This window comes from Hemitrygon akajei, chromosome 19, assembly GCF_048418815.1.
Source record: "Hemitrygon akajei chromosome 19, sHemAka1.3, whole genome shotgun sequence".
Taxonomy (NCBI): domain Eukaryota; kingdom Metazoa; phylum Chordata; class Chondrichthyes; order Myliobatiformes; family Dasyatidae; genus Hemitrygon; species Hemitrygon akajei.
Genome location: NC_133142.1, coordinates 56,270,174 through 56,296,252, shown reverse-complemented (window position 1 = coordinate 56,296,252; position 26,079 = coordinate 56,270,174). Strand labels below are relative to the sequence as shown.

The window sequence follows — 26,079 nt, the reverse complement described above, 5'->3', positions numbered from 1 at the left end:
TCTTGGGTCCCTAATTCTGTGAATTGTATTTTCTGCTATCTTTTTCTTCAGTTTCCAGGCCAGTATTTTCCTAGATTTTGATCCACTTTCATAATGTTTCTGTTTCAGAAACATTAAATTTTTCCTGATTTCTTGCATAACCAAACTATTAATTTCATTCCTAATGCTTTTAATTTCCCCTAATGTATCCTGTGCCAAATTCAATTTGTGTTTTTCTCTAGTTCCTTCAGCCTATTTTGTAATTCCTCTAATGTTTTATTCCATTTTTTTTCTTATATGAAGATATCGCTATAATTTTCCCTCTTAAGACAGCCTTCAGAGTATCCCATAAAATGGGAGGTGAAACCTCTCCATTATCATTGAATTCTTAGTAGAGACCAATTTCTTTTTAATTTGTTCCTTAAAGTACGAATCATTGAGTAGACTTGAATTTAGTTTCCAAATAGTATTCTTTGGTTGTAGATCAAAATCAACAGATAAATATATAGGTGCATGGTCACTTACATCTATTGTCCCAATTCCACAGGTGTTTATTTTGTCTTTGTCTTTTCCAAACATTATGAAATAGTCTATTCTTGTATATACAGAATGAGGAGCAGAATAATGAGCGTAATCCCTTCTGTCGGGGAAAAGGTCCCTCCATATATCAATGTTAATACATCCTCAAAAAGTGTATTAACTTTCTTATGTAAGGATTTTGTTTCATAGGTTTTTCTATTGGAAGAGTCTAACTTTGGTTGTAATTGTAAATTTAAGTCTCCCGCACATATCAGGAGACCTTCTGCTTCCGCTACCATAATATCAGTAATTTCTGAAAGAAACCAATATCACTTCCTGGGGGTGCATATATATTCAATAGAGTAACTGAATTTCCGTCTGTATTTTCCCTTACCAGAATATATCTGTCCTCCTTATCTCCCATTTCGAATAATTTTTCAAAATTTAGCTTACTTGATATAAGAATAGCAACTCGTCTCCTATGTTTTGATTTATATGAGGAGAAAACAAATTAGTGAAGCCCATTCTCTTTAGTTTTCTATGCTCATTATCACTTAAATGAGTTTCCTGTAAATATACTACATGGGCTTGTTCCTTTCTCATTTTGGATAAAATTCTATTACGTTTGATTGGATTTAATAGCCCATTGACATTAAAAGAAATGAATTTTACTTTATCCTTAGCCATCTGTATTTATCTGTCAATGTATCATTGAAATTAGCAGAATAAAACTTAATCGATCTACTCCCTGAACAAATAAGAACCAAGAAACGCAAATAATAACAAAAATGGCAACGAACATGTGTTTCCAAGGCTGAGGTCTCTGGTAGATGACCCTGCGTTGAGCTAGAGGAAATGTCTAGCTGTGTGGGATAACCCCTCCAACTTGTGAGTTGAGGGCCCCCATTGCAGTATTCATAAAAGTCAGTGAACAAATCCATTACACAGAAAAGATTTCCCTGTGTACTTATATATATATATATATATATATATATAAGTACACAGATATATATATATACACACACACACACATATATACATATATATTACATACATACACATCTATGCACATATATATTCTCATTTTGGTGGGGGAAAAGGAGCAAATGAGCAAATAAAGAATAACAACTAAGTAATATAAAATCTGCATTATAATAAGAATTTCTCGAGATAGGTATATCACCATCTACTTTTGCTTCCGTTTAGCTTCTCAACATTTTTAAAGTTAGCCGAACCTTATGGCTGTTCTGAAGGGGGTGAGGGCTGTCTTTGGAAACCTCCCGGTTTCTTCCTGATATACTTCTCTCGGCCTCCTCCCGTCTCCTACCTTCTCGATTCTCGCAATATTTCCCAAGCGGAGCGGGATAATTCCTCTGCCAGGCTTTCCCTCGGTTTGATCATGCTGATGGGCAACCCTCTGGCCTTCATGTCTGTAGTCGCCTCTTCCACTGTCTGGTACAATCGCGTCCCGTCTTCATAAAACACCCGAAGTTTAGCAGGGTGCGGAGTTTAAAATCTAATCCTTTCTTGCTTTAGTATTCGCTTTACTTCAGAGTATTCTTTATGTTTCTGCAGGACCACGGGAGGGTGGTAATCTTGGTTGAAATATATTAATTTATCATCTAAAAACACCCCCTTCTTACCCCAGGCCCTTTGTAGAATCTCCGCCTTGGTACTGTACCGAAGGAATTTAATTACTATTGAGCGTGGCTTATCTGCTCTATCTCGGGTAGGCTTCGGGACAATCGCATGATGTGCTCTCTCAATTTCCAGCTCCATAGTCGAGGGAAGCTTCAGCATGTCCCGCAGCAACTTTCTGACAAACTCCGTCATAGACAAGCCCTCCGCTCCTTCGGGAAAGTTGTATATTCTGATATTTTTCCTCCATGATCTTCCCTCCACGTCAAGCAGTTTACCTTCTTGATTTAATATTTTTATCGTCTTACTCAGTATCCGTTCCACGTTTTGAACGTGATCTTCCACCTTCTGAATTCGAGTCTCTGCCACTGCTATTTTTTGATTGACGTTGGCGAGCTCTGACTTAATATTATGTTGCTGCTGCTTTATATCTTTCTGGAACCCCCTTATCACTTACAGAATTTCGATCATATTCGCCGCTTCGCCTGAACAAGGCCCAGCGTCCGCCTCGCTAGCATGTGGTCAGGTAGGAGAGCTGCTCGCTGCACTCCTCTCTGCCGCAGGCTCCGCAGTGTCGCTTTTTTTCTTTCTGTTCTTTTATCCCCATTCTTGCCCCTCTTTTCAGTGCAAATATTTTTGAAAAATACTATATTTGATGGGTTAACGGGGCTTAATATGCATTTTTCCAGAGGAGCTAGTGACTTAAGCTGCCATTCTCGATGATGACATCACCGGAAACCTCCATGTCCCATTCCCATTCTGATATGTCTATCCATGGCCTCCTCTACTGTCAAGATGAAGCCACACTCAGGTTGGAGGAACAACACCTTATATACCGACTGGGTAGCCTCCAACCTGATGGCATGAACATTGACTTCTCTAACTTCCGTTAATGCCCCTCCTCCCCTTCTTACCCCATCCCTGATTTATTTATTTTCCATCCCCTCCTTTCTTTTTTTCTCTCTGCCCATCACTCTTTGCCTGTTCTTCATCTCTCTCTGGTGCTCCCCTCCCCCTTTCTTTCTCCCTATGCATCCCGTCCCATGATCCTTTCCCTTCTCCAGCTCTGTATCCCTTTTGCCAATCACCTTTCAGACAGACAGACATACTTTATTGATCCCGAGGGAAATTGGGTTTCATTACTGCCTCACCAACCAAGAATAGTGAAGAAACATAGCAATATAAAACCATAAATAATTAAATAATAATAAGTTAATCATGCCAAGTGGAAATAAGTCCAGGACCAGCCTATTGGCTCAGAGTGTCTGACACTCCAAGGGAGGAGTTGTAAAGTTTGATGGCCACAGGCAGGAGTAACTTCCTTTGCCGCTCAGTGTTACATCTCGGTGGAATGAGTCTCTGGCTAAATGTACTCCTGTGCCTAACCAGTACGTTATGGAGTGGATGGGAGTCATTGTCTAAGATGGCATGCAACTTGGACAGCATCCTCTTTTCAGACACCACCGTCAGAGAGTCCCGTTCCACCCCCACAACATCACTGGCCTTATGATTGAGTTTGTTGATTCTGTCGGTGTCTGCTACCCTCAGCCTACTGCCCCAGCACACAACAGCAAACATGATAGCACTGACACCACAGCCTCGTAGAGCATCCTCAGCATCGTCCGGCAGATGTTAAAGGACCTTAGTCTCCTCAGGAAATAGAGACAGCTCAGACTCTTCTTGTAGACAGCCTCAGTGTTCTTTGACCAGTCCAGTTTATTGTCAATTCGTCTCCCCAGGTATTTGTAATCCTCCACCATGTCCACACTGACCCCTTGGGTAGAAACAGGGGTCACCAGTGCCTTAGTCCTCCTCAGGTCCACCACCAGCTCCTTAACCTTTTTCACATTAAGCTGCAGATGATTCTGCTCACACCACGTGACAAAGTTTCCCACTGTAGCCCTGCTCTTAGCTTCCAGCTCCTATCATTTCAGATTTCCCCCTCCCCCTCCTACTTTCAAATCTCTTACTATCTTTTCTTTCAGTTAATCCTGACGAAGGGTCTCGGCCCGAAACGTTGACAGTGCTTCTTCCTATAGATGCTGCCTGGCCTGCTGCGTTCCACTGAAATATGTATTCTATGTAATAAGTTAATTTTGTACGGAATTAGTTTGATTAATCAGTAAGTGGATCTTACAGATACATGAATTTGCCCTGTTGCAGATATTATTTAAAATCCATCCACTCTCTTGATCTAAGCTTTCCTTCCATTTCAAATTGTAATCTTCTCCTCCTGAGTTGTATTGTTGTACAACTTCATGGAGATCCCTTGGCACTTTGTGACCATGTTTATAATTGCCATACAATTGAACTGTAGCGTTATTATATAACAATTAACTTGTGGTTTAGTTCAGTGTTCATGTAGCTTGTTGTGGTTTAAATGATGTACACAAAAGATTCTGCAAATGCTGGAAATATAAATGCTAGCTTTCTTTATCCCAACCTGTCACTTCATATTACCAGACAAGTAATCAAGAAATTACTAGTTGAGAATAAGTTTAAATTTCACCATGGCAACTATATAAATTAAACTATGTTCATAATCTAGATATTTTAAAAGACTTGTCATTGGTACTGATGTCCACAGAACTATTGGAATGCTATTAAAACCATCTGCTGCCCTAATGTCCTTCCTGTGACTCCAGGTTTACCACAATAGCTGTCATGACACCCAAAACTTTCAACAAACTTCTATAGATGCACAGTGGAGAGTATCCTAATTGGGTGCAGGTATGGAAGAACCAATTCCCAGAATGGAAATTTTATAGAAAGTGGTGGATACAGCCCAGTCCATCGCGTGCAAAGGCTTTCCCACCATTAAGCGCATTTACAAAGAGTGCTGCCGTAGGAAAGTAGCATCCATCGTCAAAGATCCTCACCATCCAGGCCATGTTGTCCTCTTGTTTTTACCATTAGGTAGGAGGCACAGAAGCCTTAGGTCCCACATTACCAGGTTCAGGAACAGTTATTACACTACTGGGTGATCAGTCAAGCTCCTGAACCAGTGTGAATAACTTCATTCACCTCAACTCTGAACTGATTCCACAGCCTGCAAACTTATTTATAAGGATTTTTTTAAAGTGCACTGTTTGTCTTCTTTTGCACATTGATTTCTGTATAATTTTCAGTGCCTTCAAGAAAATGAATCTCAAGGTAGTACAGGGTTGACCTAAAAATACTTTGATAATAAACTTACTTTGGCTTTGACTTTGATCCTATGAAATGGCAAATTAATCAGTTATTAACCATATATGGACCAGCCACCAGCATTTATGTAAACACCTGATTCTGACATAGCAAAATTACTCCTTAGCCAATTGAACTTACATTGTCCTTGTAATCATCTGGGACTTGGTGGCTAAATTGGGAGAACTGTTTAAGCAAGCGCATGAAATAACCATCCTTTTCAAATAGTATCTTCTAGATATTATGTGACACCCCTCCATCAGAATCTCTGGGGACATCCTGTTTCACTGACAGGGCAAATACAACAGAAGGGAATGACGCTGGGAGTTGTCAACATTGTGTGTATACCCTATAAAACTTGATGTCAACAGATTCAAAGTGTACAAGAAAATTTCTCCTGATATCATCTGCCATCCTGCTGTTGAATCAGTGTTCCTCCAGGTGAAATAATACTCAGAAGATATACTGAAAATAAGAAAGTCACAAACTGTACTCTGCACGTTTCGGATTCGGAGGGGTCAGGAATAGAGGAGCTACTTAGGAGTAACTACAAATAATGGATTAATAGATCTATCAGTGATCAAGCTGGCTGAGTGGTGAACTAGATTAGGAATATCACAGGTGGTGAGTAAACCAGAGAAAGTACAAACCTATTTGGTCTCTTTCTCATTAACCTGTCCATAATACCATCAGTAGCAGGCACCACTGTTCAGTTCTTGTGGAGATAAAGACCCATCTTCACTCTGTGGACACCTTCTACAGTGATTAATTCACATCCTATAACTCATACCTGGGTATTCTTGAGAAAATGTGGACTATCTGGAGCAGCAAAAACATATACTGTCACAAGCTGTAGCCTCATAGCCCAGCTTGTGTAAACTACCATTGATGTCAAGTCCTGGTTCAATGGGGAAATCATGAAGGCATTCCTAGAGCGGCAAACGTCATACCTCAAAATAAAGTGTCAACATTGTGAATCTGCAATAAAGAACATTGTGAGTGCTTAACCTCAAAAGCAGCAAAAAATCAGTCTCATAACCAATGGATCAAATTAAAGCTCCATAGTCCTGCCATATCTGGTTATAAATGGCATGAATAATTAAGCAGCCAGCAACAGAAGGAGGCTGCAAGAAACACTGAGGCTGTCTACAAGAAGGGTCAGAGCCATCTCTATTTCCTGAGGAGACTGAGGTCCTTTAACATCTGCTGGACGATGCTGAGGATGTTCTACGAGGCTGTGGTGGCCGGTGCTATCATGTTTGCTGTTGTGTGCTGGGGCAGCAGGCTGAGGGTAGCAGACACCAACAGAATCAACAAACTCATTCATAAGGCCAGTGATGTTGTGGGGGTGGAACTGGACTCTCTGACGGTGTGGTGTCTGAAAAGAGGATGCTGTCCAAGTTGCATGCCATCTTGGACAATGACTCCCATCCACTCCATAATGTACTGGTTAGGCACAGGAGTACATTCAGCCAGAGACTCATTCCACCGAGATGTAACACTGAGCGTCATAGGAAGTCATTCCTGCCTGTGGCCATCAAACTTAACAACTCCTCCCTCGGAGTGTCAGACACCCTGAGCCAATAGGCTGGTCCTGGACTTATTTCCACTTGGCATGATTAATTTATTATTATTTAATTATTTATGGTTTTATATTGCTATATTTCTTCACTATTCTTGGTTGGTGTGGCTGTAATGAAACCCAATTTCCCTAGGGATCAATAAAGTATGTCTGTCTGTCTGCAGTCTCTTGTCTCTCTAAGATGGGCAGCAATCTGCTGCTACCTCACCTGCAACTATACAAAAGAGTAGATCTCATTTGTACATGTTACAAATAAAGCTAATCTTTATAAGAAAGTCTTTAATCATCATGACAATCTGGGAGACCTTCTTGGCAGTCTCCCAAACTCAAAGTACATCACAATTTTATGCTCTTGAGGACAATAGTAACAGTTTCAAAAACTGCAGTGACATCATTAACTTCAGTTTGCTGTGTCTGACAAATATGAAGTATGTATTTCTTGTGGAAGCGCATTGGAATTCATTAGACACCTCTGAGAGTTCAAACACTTTTGCTGAGACAAACTAATTCACACAGATGGTCGCAAATATGAGAAAGTCTGCAGATGTTGGAAATCCAAAGCAACACATACAAAACGCTGGAGGAACTCAGCAGGTCAGGTGTGATCAGGATTGAGAAGGAAGGGAAGATGCCAGAATAAAAAGATGGGGGTAGGGGAAAGAGACTACCCAGATGTTGAACTCAGGTGGGTGGGAAAGGTCCAGCTGGCTATGAAGGTGAAAAGAAAGAATCTGATAGGAGAGGAGAGTGGACCATAGGAGAAAGGGAAGGAGGGGAGGACCCAGGGGAAAGTTAAAGGCAGATGAGAAGAGGTAAAAAGTCAGAGGGAGGAATAGGGGGGAATGGAAATTTGTTTACCAGAAGGAGAAATTGATATTCATGCCATCAGGTTGTAGGGTATCCAGACGAAATAAAAGGAGTTTCTCCTCCACCCTGAGGGTATCCTCATCATGGCTCAAGAGGAGGCCATGGATTGACATGTCAGAGAGACATGTTCAAAGGTTCATTTATTATCAAAGTATACAACGCTAAAATTCTTCTTCTCCAGGTAGCCATGGAACTAGGAAAGGAAGGTAGCATGATCATCAACCCCCAAACCCCTCCTCCCTGAACAAAAACATGATGAAAATGAATAGGCGCATCAACCCCCAAATCCCTCCTCCTGTATAAAATAATGAACAAAACTGAATAGGCACACCAACACCCCAAACCTCTCTCCCCACCCAAAAAAACGAGAAAGATTGGGCAAAAATCACAATATAAAAAACTATAAGACTGGAAAAAAAAAAGTCTATAATCCAAGTCCACATCCAAAACACAGAAAACCTAGGCAACACTCTCCGGGTACAGAAGCAGGCTGTCCCCTCTCCGGTAGCAGAGTGATCAAAATACAGGGAACCAGTGCTCACCCTCCATGTGCACCTTGTTTAATGTCTGTTGTTGATTTAATCGGTGCACAATGGAAGCTTTAATTGGCAAAATGGTGTCAAGCATCAGCTTGTGCCCCATCCCACAGCCTGCCCACCACGAGGTCTGTGCACACTGTCTCTGTCTCCTGAAATCCTCTCCCAACAGAGTCCTGAAGCACCCAAATGATCTCCAAACTTCTGCATTTGCCTTGGTGTTTCAATCTCCCTCGTTGCTTTAAATGGTGAACAATGGAAGCTTTAATCAGCAAAATGGAGTCACACATCAGCTCGTGACCCATTCTATATGGGAATTGGAATTAAAGTGTTTGGCCACCAGGAAATCTGGCTAGTGGCAGATGATATAGAAGTTCTCAACAAAGTGATCCTCCAATTTACGACGGGTCTTACCAGTGTAGAGGAGGCTGCATCGGGAGCGCTGGATACATGGAGCATGGATGCCCCCAGCAGATATGCAAGTGAAGTGTTGCCTCATCTGTTATGGCTTTTTGTGATCCTGAATGGAGGTGAAGAATGGGCAGGTTTAGCACTTAGGCTGCTTGCAGGAATAAGTGCCTAGAGGGAATTGTGGAGGGAGTGATATCTGTGGAAGCAGAGAGGGGGGAGGTAAAGATATGTTTAGTGGTAGGATCCCTTTGGAGATGGCAGAAGTTGCAGAGAATAATATGTTGGAGTGGAGGCTGATGAGGATAAGAGGGACTCTATCAATATTACGTTGATGGGAAGGTAGGGTGAGCATGGATGTATGGGAAATGGAGGATACAGTATGTGGTGAAGCGTCAATAGTAGAGGGAAGGAAACTATTCTTTAAATAAGGAGGGCATTTGGAAAACAAATGTGGCAGAGGTGAAGAAAGTGAGAAAAGGAAATAGCATTTTTACAGGAGATCAGGTGGGAAGTATAGTCCAAATAACCATGGGAATCAGTAGGTTTGTAAAAGATGTCAATTGACTGTTTTGTCTCACATAGATGGTCTAAAAGCTCATGAGGACAGAAAACCCAAGATTAGTGTTATGAGAGCTGACTCCTTGAGTACAGAAATATCCCAACTATAGATAGATCAGCTATGTTTGTGACCATATTTTATTTGCTAAGTGATGATATCAGTGGGGTCTGCAAGCTTCCTTAAATTTTTGCAACACACACACACAATGCTGGAGGAACTCAGCAGGTCAGGCAGCAGCTGTGGAAAAGGATATACAGTAAATGTTCCAGGCTGATGGAGGCCCTTCCTCAGGATTGAAAAGGAAGGGGAGGGGAAGGAAGGACACATTGCCGTAGTACCGAGACTAGGTGAGCACATGGTTGAAGAGTCAGAGAGCAGCAGAGACCACAGAGGGGGACCAGTGAGAGATGATCTCGCTGAACTCCCATTGAAGAGAAAATTTAAACTACTTCCGGGTAGAAATATCTCAGAGACTTCATAGTGGTGCAGCCAATCATAAACACAAGAGTTTTGCTGGGACAATCATCATCAGCTGCTTCATCATAAGATCTCATCTTCACCAAGTCAGAACTCTGAAAATTACAGAGTGTTCATTGGCATGAGCTTATACTGAAGGTAACATTCACAATAATGTCAGTCAATAATAGCTCCAACAAAAGAGAATATATAAGCACCTATTCTTGACAAATATTTGCATGACAATTACTGAACCCACAACATCAACTGCTGGTGACCATTGACCAGAAAGTTAACATAGATACTGTGATGGCAACAGCATGTTAGAGACTGAATATACTGACACATTAAAGTCTATCAACCATCTACATGGACAAGTCATGAGTATCAAGACCATGGATTCTGTAATTTAAAACAAAAGGACAGAACACTGGAAGAATTCAGTAGGTCAAACAACATCAGTGGAGGCAAAAGGTACAAGGCACATCAAGTCAGGAGTATGTTGGAATATCTTCCACTTGCTTGAATAATTAGCCTCAACAACTCAGGAAGTTCAATACAAATTGCTAAGGACTAATCAGCCGCTTGACTGGTACTCAATTCAACAATATAAATATTAATTCCTTCCAATAATACTTTAAGAAAAACTCATTTAAATACAGTCTAGCTGCAGAGAAAGTAAAACTGGAATGATGCCTACAATGTGATAGCCACAGGTATATGTTATAAATATTGACTTATTAATTAATAAATATGGGGAAGAAAACTTGAGTTAGTGGATGATTACTGATTTTTCAAGACATTTATTGATGTATGAGTATTGCACTGATTTGCTGTTGATTGTTAAAAGCCAAGCACCATAAGATCCTAGGCAGCACATAGTAAATTATAGTGTAAATCATTATTTGAAGTGCCAGCAGATGGGCCATGTGAAAAATAATTTGTTACATTTGAGATAAAGAAAATAAATCTGGCACTGGGAGATCTTTGAAAATGACAAAATAATGCTTGTGTTTAGCCCATGAAGCCAGCTCTGTGAAAGTGCGGTCTATTGGTCCACTCCTCTGCTCTTCCTTTGTAGGCCTACATTTTGTTTTCTCTGAGTACACATCTAAATTCCTCATGTAGCAGTTAGAAATAGTTAATCTCTTTCCATTGCATTGCTGAGAAACCTGTTTCATTTTCCTGTGTTCCACAACAGACGGACACCATCAAGCATCGTCACAGCGACACGTGCCGGATCCCTGTTCCCCACCATCTCTTCCTGAACATGAAGAGTTTTACTTACCATACCATTGGAGAAGATACTGACATCTTCTTCTCTCTTTATGACACCCGAGAGAGCAAACAGATCAGGTAGGACCCAAGGAAATATGACAAATATGGGCATTTCAATAAAACACTTCATCTCTGTGGAATTTGCTGGTTTTGATTTATGTAAAACAATTTTTTACCTCAAGGTATCTAGCAACACATACTATCTAAATCTGTTCTGAGTGCATAAAGAGGACAATATTAGAAAGTCTTCCTGGAAAAGGGAAATATTGCAATTTGCCAGAAATCCACATTCACTCATTGTGGGCCGAAGGGCCTGTATTGTGCTGTAGATTTTTATGTTTCTATGTTTACGCAATGCAGAGGTCAAAATCCTAGCTAATTTACAGTAAGAAAGCAACACACACAAAATGCTGGTGGAACGCAGCAGGCCAGGCAGCATCTATAGGAAGAAGCAAAGTCGATGTTTCAGGCTGAGACCCTTCGTCAGTACTAACTGAAAGAAAAGATAGTAAGAGATTTGAAAGTAGGAGGGGGAGGGGGAAATCCAAAATGATAGGAGAAGACCAGAGAGGGTGGGGTGAAGTCAAGAGCTGGGAAGTGATTGGCAAAAGGGGTACAGAGCTGGAGAAGGGAAAGGATCATGGGATGGGAGGCCTTGGGAGAAAGAACGGGGGAGGGGAGCACCAGAGGGAGATGGAAAACAGGCAAAGAGTGATGGGCAGAGAGAGAGAAAAAAAGCGGGGGGAATAAATAAATCAGGGATGGAGTAAGAAGGGGAGGAGGGGCATTAACGGAAGTTAGAGAAGTCAATGTTCATGCCATCAGGTTGGAGGCTACCCAAACGGTATATAAGGTGTTGTTCCTCCAACCTGAGTGTGAACCACAGCTACCTGAACTATTCCTCTTCCCACCCTGTCTCTTGCAAAAATACCATCCCCTTCTTGCAACTCCTCCGTCTCCGCCGCATCTGCTCTCACGATGAGGCTTTTCATTCCAGGATGAAGGAGATGTCTTCCTTTTTTAAACAAAGGGGCTTCCCTTCCTCCACTATTAACTCTGCTCTCAAACACATCTCTCCCATTTCCTGCACATCTGCCCTCACCCCATCTGCTCGCCACCCCACTCAGGATAGGATTCCCCTTGTCCTCACCTACCACCCCACCAGCCTCTGGGTCCAACGTATAATTCTCCGTAACTTCCGCCACCTCCAACGGGATCCCACTACTAAACACATCTTTCCCTCCCCCCCCCTTCTGCTTTCCACAGGGATCGCTCCCTACATGACTCCCTTGTCCATTCGTACCCCCCATCTCCCTCCTGGCACTTATCCTTGTGAGCAGAACAAGTGCTACACCTGTCCTTACACTTCCTCCCTCACCACCATTCAGGGCCTCAGACAGTCCTTCCAGGTGAGGCAACACTTCACCTGTGAGTCGGCTGGTGTGGTATACTGCGTCCGGTGCACCGGGTGTGGCCTTTTATATATTGGTGAGACCCGACGCAGACTGGGAGACTGTTTTGCTGAACACCTACAGAGTGTCTGCCAGAGAAAGCAGGATCTCCCAGTGGCCACACATTTTAATTCCACATCCCATTCCCATTCTGATATGTCCATCCATGGCCTCCTCTACTGTCAAGATGAAGCCACACTCAGGTTGGAGGAACAGCATCTTATATACCATTTGGGTAGCCTCCAACCTGATGGCATGAACATTGACTTCTCTAACTTCTGTTAATGCCCCTCCTCCCCTTCTTACCCCATCCCTGATTTATTTATTCCCCCTTTTTTTTCTCTCTCTCTGCCCATCACACTTTGCCTGTTCTCCATCTCCCTCTGGTGTTCCCCTCCCCCGTTCTTTCTCCCTAGGCCTCCCGTCCCATGATCCTTTCTTTTCTCCAGCTGTGCATCCCTTTTGCCCATCACCTTTCCAGCCCTTGGCTTCACCCCACCCCCTCCAGTCTTCTCCTATCATTTCGGATTTCCCCCTCCCCCTCCTACTTTCAAATCTCTTACTATCTTTTATTTCAGTTAGTCCTGATGAAGGGTCTCAGCCCAAAACATCGACTTTGCTTCTTCCTATAGATGCTGCCTCGCCTGCTGCATTCCACCAGCATTTTGTGTGTGTTGCTTGAATTTCCAGCACCTGCAGATTTCCTTGTGTTTACAGTGAGAAACCCTGTTTAAAGTTCTCAATCTACACTTTGATTGGAATGATAACACTCAAAGTGATTTCTAGTTACTGAGTAAGTGTAAGATTCAAATAAAACAGGCACAGTAATTCATGCTGAATTGTGAAGAGTTCATCTCCTACTTTTAAACAAAAGCCTATTTTACTGGAATTTGGGACTGACTGATACCAAAAAACGTGGATGCTCAAGTCCCTTATTTAACATGTCTCAGTGCGGTGGACTTTAGGACCCAGTGGAGCTCAGGACCCGCCGCCCGCACCTGCTGCTGAATCCACAGTGCTTCTGTTCCATTGACGGAAAACGATCACGATTGAAAATAAAGTGGAAATAATAAAGCGATCGGAAAGATTTTCCATCGGCCGTTGGAAAAGTGTTAGGCTACAGTCGGTCAATGATTAGAATAATTTTAAAGGATAAAGTGAGAATAATGAAGCATGTGAAAGGCCCTTCCCCAATGAAAGCTACAGGTCAGAAATGCACTGACCAGAGAAATCAGAGTGGCCAAGCGGTTCTATTCCGAAAAGTTGAGGAATAATTTCTTAGCTAACGACTCATTGTCGGTGTGGAAAGGCCTGCAGGAGGTCACTGGCTACAGGAGACGCCCTGCCCCCCCCCCCCCCCCCGCTGAGGTTAACAAAGCTTTGGCTGACGACCTTAATACCTTTTACTGTAGATTTGAGAGGGTCCATCTTACACCTGTCCCTCCCCCCTCTTCGGTCTCTCTTCCTGCCTTCCCTCGACCATCACTCACTGGCACTCATCCCTCAATCACTGCAATCACCTCCCCACCATCTCTGCCCAGCCCCCCTGGATCACAGCTTAGAATCAGCGAAGGAGAAGTATGTCGACTGTTCCAGCGACTTAAGACCCGAAAATCTCCAGGCCCAGATGGGGTCTCCCCCTCCTGTCTACAAGCCTGTGCTGATCAGCTGGCTCCCATCTTCACTCAGCTCTTTAACAGATCTCTGGAGCTGAGTGAGGTTCCGACTTGCTTCAAGCGCTCTACCATCATCCCGGTCCCCAAGAAACCCACCATCACAGGACTGAACGACAACAGACCTGTCGCACTGACATCTGTAGTCATGAAATCCTTTGAACGCTTGGTGTTGAACCACCTGAAGACCCTCACCAGCAGCCTGCTGGATCCCCTGCAGTTTGCCTACCGGGCAAATAGGTCAGTAGACGATGCAGTCAACCTGGGACTGCACTATATCCTGCAACATCTGGATCGTCCTGGGACCTATGCTCGGATGCTGTTTGTGGATTTCAGTTCAGCGTTTAACACCATCGTCCCTCATACCCTCTGCTCCAAATTGTCTCACCTTACTGTGCCACCTGACCTCTGCGATTGGATTTACAGCTTCCTGACCAGCAGAAGTCAGCAGGTAAGGATGGGACAGGTCACCTCGGATATTCGAATCACCAACACCGGCGCCCCCCAGGGGTGTGTCCTCTCTCCACTGCTGTTCTCCCTCTACACCAATGACTGCACCTCCTCCAACCCCTATGTGAAGCTTTTGAAGTTTGCAGACGACACTACCGTCATCGGACTCATCCAGAATAGTGATGAGTCTGCATATCGACAGCAGGTGGACCAACTGGCGCTCTGGTGCAGTCGGAACAATCTGGAGCTGAACATGCTCAAGACCAAGGAGATTATAGTGGATTTCAGGAGACATCCCCCCGCTATGTCTCCCCTCACAGTCCTCAGCAGCCCTGTGTCCACCGTGGAGAACTTCAGGTTCCTGGGAACCACCATCTCTCAGGATCTGAAGTGGGAGCAGAACATCAGCTCCATCCTGAAGAAGGCCCAGCAGCGGATGTATTTCCTGCGGCTCTTGAGGAAATACGGTCTGCCTCAGGAATTGCTGCTGCAGTTCTACACTGCAGTCATTGAGTCTGTCCTGTGCACCTCCATCATTGTGTGGTTTGGAGCTGCCACCAAGCAGGATAGAACCAGACTACAGCGCACAGTGAGGACTGCTGAGCGCATTATTGGAGCCTCCCTGCCCTCTATTGTGGACCTGTACTCTTCCAGGTTGAAGAAGAGGGCAGGGAACATCATAAAGGACTCCTCCCATCCTGCGCATGGACTGTTTGATCTGCTTCCATCTGGTAGGCGCTTCAGATCCCTCCAGACTAAGACTAATAGGCACTGGAGAAGTTTTTTCCCTACTGCGGTCACTTTGCTGAACAGTTAACTGCCGGTTAACTGTCGGCTAACTATTACTTGGATTGCACTACCTGTATGTATTATCTATATTTTCATTTATATTTATCATTATTATTGTTATGAGCAGAGAGACAACATCTGCCGGAAGTAAATTCCTTGTATGTGCATAGGTACTTGGCGATTAAAGTCTGATTCTGATTCTGATTCTGATTCTGATTATTACTAAGCAACGCGCAATGTAGTGGTTTAATTATTGAAATACATATGTTTCTAAAGTGCTTTATATGCATAGAAAGGTAAAATATATACTATATACTAAGACAAATGTTTGACTAACTGATGCTAAATAATACCGGATGTACCTGTTCCGACTTGTGTACAAATCCAACTTAAAGACTGCCTGTACTTTAAATCATCTCTAGATTACTTATAATACCTAATACAATGTAAATGCTATGTAAATAGTTGTTATACTGTATTGTTTAGGGAATAATAACAAGAAAAAAAGTCTGTACATGCTCAAACAACAAGTGCTAGAGAGAGAACTTCTGAGTTTTTCTGATCTGCGGTTGGTTGAACCCGCGCATGCGGAATCTGTAGATAAGGAGGGCCGACTGGTCATTTATTCACAAAAGACCAGATTTTTTCATGACCTCAGGTTGGTAATTTATGTAGGGCTTATGAAAGAGAGATTTGCCATCAGGAATTTTCGTTCTGTAAATTAGCAAGTTGTGAAGACATCATGAATATCTGATGATTTTATTCTACAGCTGCTATGGTGTTATAATGTAAGATTTTACTTAGTGATCTGACCCTTTGTCAACAGTAATGGAAGAAATAATGCACATCACCTCTCCTTTGGCATTTCCTTTTGAGAAAGGATGATTGCTTCCACTCTTATTTATTGTGTTCTGGCTAGCCATGTTAGAACTGTAGACGTTTCCACAGAAACAGCAGTAAGTGCCTGGTGGAGCAGTCAGACAGGTAGTCTGTGAGGCGGTCCACTCCTTACAGCGTTCTGTGATCCCAGTGCTTGCCTTGTGATTTTCAATATAATTCTAAATGCTTCTTCTCCACTTTGAGTGGGCTTAAGCCAGGTTTCTCAAGGGTCAGTGCAAATTTTCAAGTAGGCTTTAAGCATATCCATTAATCGTTTCCTTTTTCTGGCTGGTAATCTCTTCCTGTGAAAGAGCTCAGAACAGAATGTCTGTTTCAGAAGCGTCATGTCACTGCATAAGTATAACTGATGCTGGGGACATTAGCCTGGGAGAGGATTTCTCCCATCCTGCAATCCGGCTGCTTCCCCAACCATTCCTAGTCACATACATCATTTAGGCACATTGATAGTTTAAGAGTAGCCAGCAGAAAGGAGAATGTGTCAGACTATGAGGTTACAGATCATAGTGAAATTCACTGTTGTTGAGACTTGACAACACCCCAGCTTTGAGAAGTCTGATCTTGTCCAGGTCCAGCTTATTTAGAGCTATTTGTGTTGAAAACACAATGGAAGGAATCTGTTTTGTGAAGCTAGGACTTGGCTCAACAATGAAAGTTGCATCTGGAACACGTACATTTGTGAGAATGAGATAAAGTTGTATTTTTTTTATATTATTTCTCTCATCAATTCCCCAAGGCTGTTTGGCAGCCTGCACCTTCAGGATCTGGCTAGTTCAGAAAGGGGCAGCACGACAAAGTCCTTCCTAGTAATTGGCATTGATGTCCCACTCCCAGAGGACATTCTGTGCACTACTTTTAAATGGAAAGGTATAGATTTGCCAGCCACAGGAAAATCTAATACTGCAAATGCCCGCAAGAATATTGATCTCAGGGTAATGGTGAAATATAAGTACATTGATGATAAATTTACAATGAGCTTTGAAGAGGTGACTTCACTTAGAGGGTGGTGAGAATGCGTAGTGAGCTGCCAGCAGAAATGGAGCTTGTGTGGGTTTGATTTCAACATTTAAGAGAAGTTTGGATGAGCTCATGGTGTGGAGGGCTATAGTCTGATGCAAGTTGATGGGACTGGGCAGAATAATAGTTTGGTGCGGACTAGATAAGCCAAAGGGCCCTGTGCCTTTGGAGTCATGTTCTATGGCTCCATATTGTCTGTGCTTGCAACTATTTGAATATGGAGCCTATGGCAATTCTACATAATCCTTTTAGTTTTCTTTTCGAGTGATTTGCTAGTTCTTTCAGAGGTTAGTTAATAGGCAAGCTTTGAGTCCACAGTCACATATATACAGGTTTTAGATGCACTTTTCCTTCCCCAAAGAACATTTCTGAAACAGATGAATTATATTCATGAGTCAAGCTTTTATCAAAACTCCAGTTTTAGTTCCTTGTCTCTGGTTATTAATTCTGTAGTTAAACTGCTGTGTTGCCATTTCAGTTGTACAGGATTTTTAAATATTTTAGTAAGCCCAGGAATCCAATTACAGTTGTTATGAGTTGGGAGAAATCTGTATGTGACCTTCTGATCATTGTTAAGGTTCCCCTGGGCTGCACTCATAGTTCCCTACTTACTTACTGTACAGCAGCTTCCTTTGACTGTGCAGGTGTCACCTTGTTCTCTATTATGTGTTTGATAGTCATGTGAGTTTAGACATTAAGTGGTAATAAAAACAACTTGAGCAGTACAGTTAGTCCTAGCAAGAGATAGTTATTTAAGTGTATGAAAGCTTTCTTTCAGGCGAGGTTGGAAATTCATAATACAAAGGAGAATGATGAGCTGTGTTTTTTATGGAAATCCATTATACATGTGAATTTGGCATTGGAGCAGTAGTGATCCTACCTCCTAATAAAATTGAGTAGAAGGGAAGAAAAAATATACAAGAAGAATAGTCTCTGGAATTACTTTCATTTAATTCTATTGAATATCAAGGATAGATGGTTAGATTTTTCCTTTTCTAAGATGAAGTTTGCTTGGCACCTGTGTTTCATGAATGTTCTTCTTCTCTTAGGAGTCCCAAAGATAGAGGATAACTTGTTTCCCCTCTAGTTTTTTTCGCATATAAAATTTCAATGAGAACTAGAGACTTTTCCACAGATGGAGCAGGTCATTTGTGAGGTGGTAGTCTCCTTTCACCTCTTATAGGGGATTGCTACCTGCTTCCAATATATGTTTATAAAGGTCTGAATACCATCTCAGGTGATCCACCTCTACTTTGAGTACTTGTGAGCCAGAAGTTCCCAGGGAATGTTGGGATGTTGTATTTCAATGAAGCTTATTTTCTTTGTCAGCCAGCCAACCTCCCAGGACAGAGCTTGGTTTGAATGATTGTTTTGAAAGTGTGGTGCCAAGCACATGAATGGTGTGCTCTGTCCATGTTAACCAACTGGGAGTTACTAGGATCTAAATAGTGGAGATATTAGCTTGAAAGAGAGCTGCTATTGGTCTGATTAACCTTCCAGTGAATTTGGAGGATTAACAAGGCAACAGGAGTGAATCTGCAGATGCTGGAAATAAATAAAAAAACACAAAATGCCGTTTGAGCCGTAGTCATTGAAGTGGAGCTGTTACTACCAATCAACTCTGACTGTGTGCTCGCGATGATAAATTCAAGGATCCATTTGCAGAGGGAAGTATAGAGGACCACATTTTAAGATCTTAAGACATAGGAGCAGAACTACACCATTCAGCCCATCAAGTCTGCTCCACCATTCCATCATGGCTGATTTATTCTCCCTCTCAACCCCATTCTCCTGCTATCTCCCCATAACCTTTGGCACCTAGATTAATCAGGAACCTTTCTTAAATATACCCAATAACATCTGTGGCAATGAATTCCACAGATTCATCACCCTTGGTTAAAGAATTTTTTTCTCATCTCTGTTCTAAATGGAGGTTCCTCAATTCTGAGTCTGAGCTATCGAGCACTAGACTTCCCCCACCATCAGAAACATCATGTCCACATCCATTCTGTCTAGGCCTTTCAATATTCGATAGGTTGCACTGAGATCCCCCTTCATTCGTCTAAATTCCAGGCCGTATAGGCCCAGAGCCATCAAATGCTCCTCATATGTTAACCCTTTCATTTCTGTAGACCCTCTCCAATGCTAGCACAGATTTTCTTAGATATGGGCCCCAAATCTGCTTCCAATATTCTGAGTGCAGTCTGACCAAAGCCTTATAAAGCCTCAGTATTACATCTTTGCCTGTGTGTTCCAGTTCTCTCAAAGTGAACGTTAACAATGCATTTACCTTCCTTATCACTGACTCAACCTGCAAGATAACCTGCAGGGAATCTTGCACAGGGAATCCCAAGTCCCTTTGCACCTCTGAATTTTGAATTTTCTCCCAATTAGAAAACAGTCCATGCCTTTATTTTTTCTTCCAAAGTGACCATGCACTTCCCTACACTTTATTCCATCTGCCACTTCTTTGCCTATTCTCCTAATCTGTCTAGGTCCTTCTGCAGATACCCTTCTTCTTCACCACTGCCTGCCCCTCTACCTATCTTTGTATCATCCTCAAACTTGGCCACAATGCCTTCAATTCCTTCATCCAAATCATTGACATATAACATGAAAAGAAACGGTCCCAACACAGATCCCTGCAACACACCGCTAGTCACCAAGCTAACCGAAAAAGGCCCCCTTTATTCCTATTCTTTGCCCAGTTAGCCAATTTTCTGTTCATGCTGGTACCTCTCCTATAATACAATAGCTTGTTAAGCAACCTCATTTGCAGCACCTTGACAAAAGCCTTCTGAAAATCCAAATAAACAACATCCACTCTTTTGTTTATCTGGCCTGTTATTCCCTTAAAGATTTGTCAGACAAGATTTCCCCTTTAGAAAACCAAACTGACTTTGGCCTATTTTACCATGTGCTTCCAAGTACCCCAAAACCTCATTTTAACAGACTCCAACATCTTTCGAACCACTGAAGTCAGACTAACTGGTCTATAATTTGCTTTATTCTGCCTTTCTCCCTTCTTAAAGATTGGAGTGACATATGTAATTTTTCAGTCCTCACGAACCATTCCGGAACCTGGTGACTGTCATCCCTGCTAGTTTTCTCTTCCTTTTTTTTGTTTTTGAGTGGAAGCAGGAACATTTCCTGTTTTCTTTTTTTTTTGTATTTTATTTTTTTATTGAAGTTCATCAAACAAACATTTCCATAAGATGTATTTCAGACATTGTACATATATATCATATAATCATATATATCACAAATCTCCACAAAGTATTTATCTGAGGTATACACTTATAGAAAAGAGTGGAAAGAAAAAACAAGCAAAAGGAAAGAACTATGTACAAGTAGGAAGTGATCTTTTTTTTTACAACAGATTCATTGATTTGTGAGAATAAAATCAGGCCTATGAGACATTATGTAGTTAAACCATTTTTCCCAGTATGAATCAGATTGTTCCAGCTTATGATTAACAGATGCTGTTATCTTCTCCATTTTGTAAATGTCCATTGTAATTTCCATCCATGTATTTAAAGTTGGGCTCTCCTGTGATAACCATTTCCCAGTAAGAGTTTTTTTTACCAGCCACCAACAGTATATTCATTAAATATTTATCTCTTTTCAATCATTCTTGAGGTATATATCCAAAATATATGGTCTTACTCTCTAAGGGTATTTCACATTTAAAGATGTCTTGTAGGGCATTGTGTATCCCCCTCCAATAGTTTTTGATAACAGGGCAGTCCCAAAAAATATGATAATGATTTGCATTTTGATTTCCACAATTTCTCCAGCAAACAGGGAGGTTACTATCATAATGGGATTTCTGAGAGGGTGTAATAAAATATCTTATCAAGTTTTTCCATCCAAACTCCCTCCATTTCTGTGAATTGGTACACTTCCATTGATCTCTCCATATTGTCCATTCTTCCTCAGATATAATTATCCCTCCTTCCTTCTCCCATTTTGTTTTAATGTATGAAGTCGAATGTGTTTTAAGATTTGACAGCTCCTTATACATGCTTGAAATGAATCTACTACCGTTATCTGAATTATATGCTTTTCTAAAGAGCTCTATCAGGAATGTATTTGCCTTGGTTACATTTTTAAGCATCTTATTAACATATTGTCGCATCTGTAAATACCGATAAAAATCTTGTTTTTCTAATAAGTGTTTCTCTTTAATCATTTCAAAACTGAACAGTGTTCCTTCTTTCATTATGTTGCAAAGAACTGTTATTCCTTTAGCTGTCCAGTCCTTAAATCTAGCATCCAATTTATTTGGTGTAAAATCAGAGTCATATGCACACCATTTAAGAATTACAATATCTCCCTCTAGATTATACTCTTTTATAGTGGTTTTCCATATTTTAAGAATCAATTTCACCCATGGGTTATCAATAGTATTTACGTACCTTTGCAGGTTGTTATCAGCCAAAATTGCTTGTATGGGGATGGGAAGTACCAGCTCCTCAATGTTTTTCCATTGAGCGTCATATGAAGGGTTGCACCAACATATCACAGCTCTCAACTGACTAGTCTTCTCTTCCACTCTTTTGCCAATTTCTATCTCATACCTTTGTAATTCCCTTTACCCCACTGTAATACATCTGATTATAGCCTCTCCTTCTCAAAATGCAGGGTGTATTCTATCATACCTCATTTAGCTTAAAACCCCCTAATCATAATTGGGTCATTACATAATACCCAATCCTGAACTGCCATTCCCCAAGTGGTCTCATTCACAAGTTGCTCTAAAAAGCTATCTCACAGGGATTCCACAAATTCCCTCTTTTGGGATCCAACACCAACATGATTTTCCCAATCTGTTTGCATATTGAAGTTTTGATAAAGGATCTTGGCCCAAAACTTAGACTGTTTATTCCTTTCCGTAGATGGTGCCCTGACTGTTGAGTCCCTCCAGCATTTTTTATGTGTTGTCATGAAGTTCTCCATGATTATCACAACATTGCCCTTTTTACATGCCTTTTCTATCTCTTGTTGTAATTTGCAGTCCACATCCTGGCTAATGTTCGGAGGCCTGTATATAACTCCCATCAGGATCTTTTACCCTTGCAGTTTTGTAACTCTACTCACAAGGATTCTATTTCTTCTGATCCTATGTCACCTCTTTCAAAGCATTTGATTTCATTTTTTAACCACCAAAACCACCCCACCTCCTCTGCCTACCTGTCTGTCTTTTTGATACAATATGTATCCTTTCATGTCAAGCTCCTAACTATAATCTTCTTTCAGCCATGACTCAGAGATGCTCACAACATCATATCTGGCAATCTCTAACTGCACTACAAGATCATCTATCTTATTCCATATACTGTGTGCATCAAATAGAAGATCTTCATGCCAGTATCCATCACCCTTTATGATTTTGGCCCACTGTTAAATGTTAATTCATCTTGCTGACTGCAATTTTGCCCTATCAGCCTGTCCTTGCTAGCAGACTCACTATGTACTGCATGTAATCGTATACCAAATGCTGCAACCTCAGCCCTATCTCTCCAGTTCCCATCACCTGCCAAATTAGTTTAAACCCTCCCCAACAGCATTAGCAAACCTGCACACCAGAAGATAGATTCCCCTCGGGTTCAGGTGTAGCTTCTCCATTTTGTACAGGTCATACCTTCCTCAGAAGAGAACTCAATGATCCCGAAATTTGAACCCTGCCCCTGCATCTAATCTTCGGCCACACATTTACTTCTGTGGTTACCCATGGAATTTCATCAGGAGGTGCTTACTAAGGAGGGAAAGTTGCACAGACCTTACTCAACATGCATTGCAACACATGACCTTGCCCTACATTAAGAATATCTCAGAAATGACAGCTCGACTGCTCAACTCTCATGGCATCATAATCGCTCACAAACCAACGGCAACTTTAAGGGATGTTGTCTCAAGAACCAAGATACCAATAAAGACAACCAACAAAAGCAATGTACAGGATCACCTATGGAGACTGCAACAAGAACTATGTCAGCCAGACAGGACATAAACTCGCAACTCAGTTTGTGTTTCTGTAAACACAAACTGGCAGTAAGGAGACAGTCCATGGCTGTGGACTGTCACTGATCTCGGTACATGAAGGACACCATTTTAACTGGTACATCATGGAGGTTCTGGTGCAGGCAAACACAAAACAGGCAGGAAAACTTTTAGAAGCGTAGTTCTGTTTTGATAACTCTATAAACAAACATATCAAAATAGACACCATCTATGAACCCCTAAGAGTCAAAGAAATACATGTCAATAGAATTCAAAGGACAACTGAAGGGGTAGCCAATCAGAACTGAGGCAAATGAACAAGGGGGCTGTATAACCATGAGCAGTCCCAGAGAGAAACACCAACAACTGCGCACTGAGGAATTCACCTCAACTGGTGATGAAATGTCTGCAAGCTAATTTCCAAGCGCGATAAACACCACAAAATCAAATGCCTCAACCCAAACTACTAATATTCACTACCATCCTAAACGCATTTATCTGCCAAATCATCCTATTCTTACTCGCACTGGCGCACGGCACAGTCAGCAATCCAGAGATCACTACCCTGTAGTCCTGTTTTTCAGCTTTCTACCTAACTCCCTATATTCTCTCTTCAGGACCTCCTCCCTTTTCTTACCTATGTCATTGGTACTAAAATATACCAAAACTTCTGGTTGCGCACCCTCCTCCTTTAGAATGCCGTGGACCTGATCTGAGGCATTCTTGACCCTGGCACCTGGGAGACAACATGCCATCTTGATGTCTCTTTCACCTCCACAGATACTGCTTTCTGTTCTTCTAATTATGGAAATCCTTATTTCCCCACTTCCCTTATCAGCCACAGAGCCAGAATCAATCCCAGAGAACCAGCTGCTTTGGATTCCCTGGTAGATTGTACCCTCTCCCAACAGTATCTGAAGTGGTATACTTTTAAAGAGGGCAACGGCCATAGCAGTACTCTGCACTGCTGTCTACTCCCTTGCCCTCTCCTGACAGTCATCCAAGTACCTGCATCCTGCAACCTAGGGGTGACTACCTCCCTGTAGTTCCTGTCACTTCCTTATTTTCTCATATGAGCCGAAGGTCATCGAGTTGCAGCTCCAGTTCCTTAATAAGGTCTCTAAGGAATTGCAGCTCAATGCACTTAATACAGATGTAGTTATCAGAGAGACTGAAGGTCTCCCAGACTCCCCACATCTCACACAAATAACATGCCAATGCTTCCAGATCTATTCTCAGCACACTAGCTCTGTACTAACAGAAAATTAAAGTTCACTAGAAACTTACTTTGAACTCCACCTGTGGTTGCCCAAATCTATTCCCAACTAAGCCTGTTGAGCCAAAGCCAGACCACTCTAACACAGGTCTTCTCCCACAATGGTTGCACCACTTACACCTCCCTTTTTATTGGCCCTGCACTGATTGCAGGCCGCCAAAAGAGAGCTGACAAGTACCCAAGCTCTTTATAAACCTCACGCTGTGTCACCAGAGAACGACTTCTCATGCTGATTGCAGCTTGCCAAAAAAGAGTTTGTTAATTAGTACTGAGGGGATGATGGTGTTGAATGCCAATTTTTATGTATTGTGTAGTCCAGGTGCTCCAGAGCCGATTAGAGAGCCAGTGAGATTGCATCCACTGTAGGCCTGTTGTGATAGGAAAATTGCTGAAGGTCCAGGTCCTCCTTCAGGCAAGAGTTAATTTTAGCCATGACCAGCCTCTCAAAGCATTTCATCACAATAGTTGTAAATGCTACCGCGTAATAGTCGTTGAGTTAGCTCACCCTACCCTTTTTAGGCTGTTGAATGATTAATGCCCTTTGAAGCAGGTTCAGTGCCTATCAAATGGGGCCTGACACCTTGAAGGATGTTTTGATGTTGGCTTCTAAGACACAGATCACAGAATCGCTAACACTGTGGGGATTTGCACAGATATAGTTTTATTCTCCCAATCAAAGCATGCATAAAAGAAGGCATTGGGCTCAGTGGAGAATGCAGCATTACAGTCACTTATGCTGTTAGGTCTTGCCTTATGAGAAGTAATGACATGCAGTCCCTGCCAGAGGGTTATGTCACTAACTTCACATGGAAATTTCCTTTACGTTTTCACAACAGACTGGATGTCCTGGTTCATCCATGGCTTCTGGTTGGTATGTCCAGTATGTTCTCAAAGGACACACTCATCTACATAGGTCTTCACAAAGTCAGTGACAACCATGGCATATTTATTCAGATCCAAATATGCATCTCTGAATATGGTGCAGTCCACCAATTGAAAGCAGTCCTTTGAGTGTTCATCAATTTTTTAAAAATATTGTAATAAATAAGATAAACTGCTTTGAAGATTCATTGCTGTGTTATAAACCTGCAAAACTGTATGTAATAGACAAATTTGGATTAGATTGTAACTGCTCTGATGCATGAAGTAAATATTTGTTCATGCTTTTCATTTTCATGAGTTTTATTTGAAATGCCAATGACAACATTTGTAACATAAACAGGCATTCTGACCTAATCAAGCCTCTGGCAGCTGGTACAAGCAAACAAAGGCAGGATTGAGAGAGTAGCCTTTGGATGATTATTATTCTGCATACATGGTTGATGATCATTAGTGTTTTAGAACTCTTGGCAACGGTGTGAAGTGGGACAGTGGGAAATAGCTGCTTCTCTGGCAGGAAGCGTACAGATCAGATGACTGGTACTAATCTAATCTTGATCTTCATCACCCTCAACAGTAGCCTGTAAAGTGCAGGAAAGAAAGCTCAATATCCAAAGTGTTGGTGTGACTAGA

General features: G+C 41.9%; 1 protein-coding gene across 7 annotated transcripts in view; it reads left to right on the top strand.

Annotated features, from left to right (window-relative positions):
* Positions 1-26,079, top strand: part of dock3 (dedicator of cytokinesis 3) — a 968,429-nt gene that overhangs the window by 454,558 nt on the left and 487,792 nt on the right. For all 7 annotated transcript variants that reach the window (XM_073072555.1, XM_073072554.1, XM_073072550.1 and 4 more), the window contains exon 9: positions 10,935-11,089. In XM_073072555.1, coding sequence (XP_072928656.1) covers positions 10,935-11,089 — 155 coding nt within the window. The remainder of the gene's footprint in view (positions 1-10,934; positions 11,090-26,079) is intronic.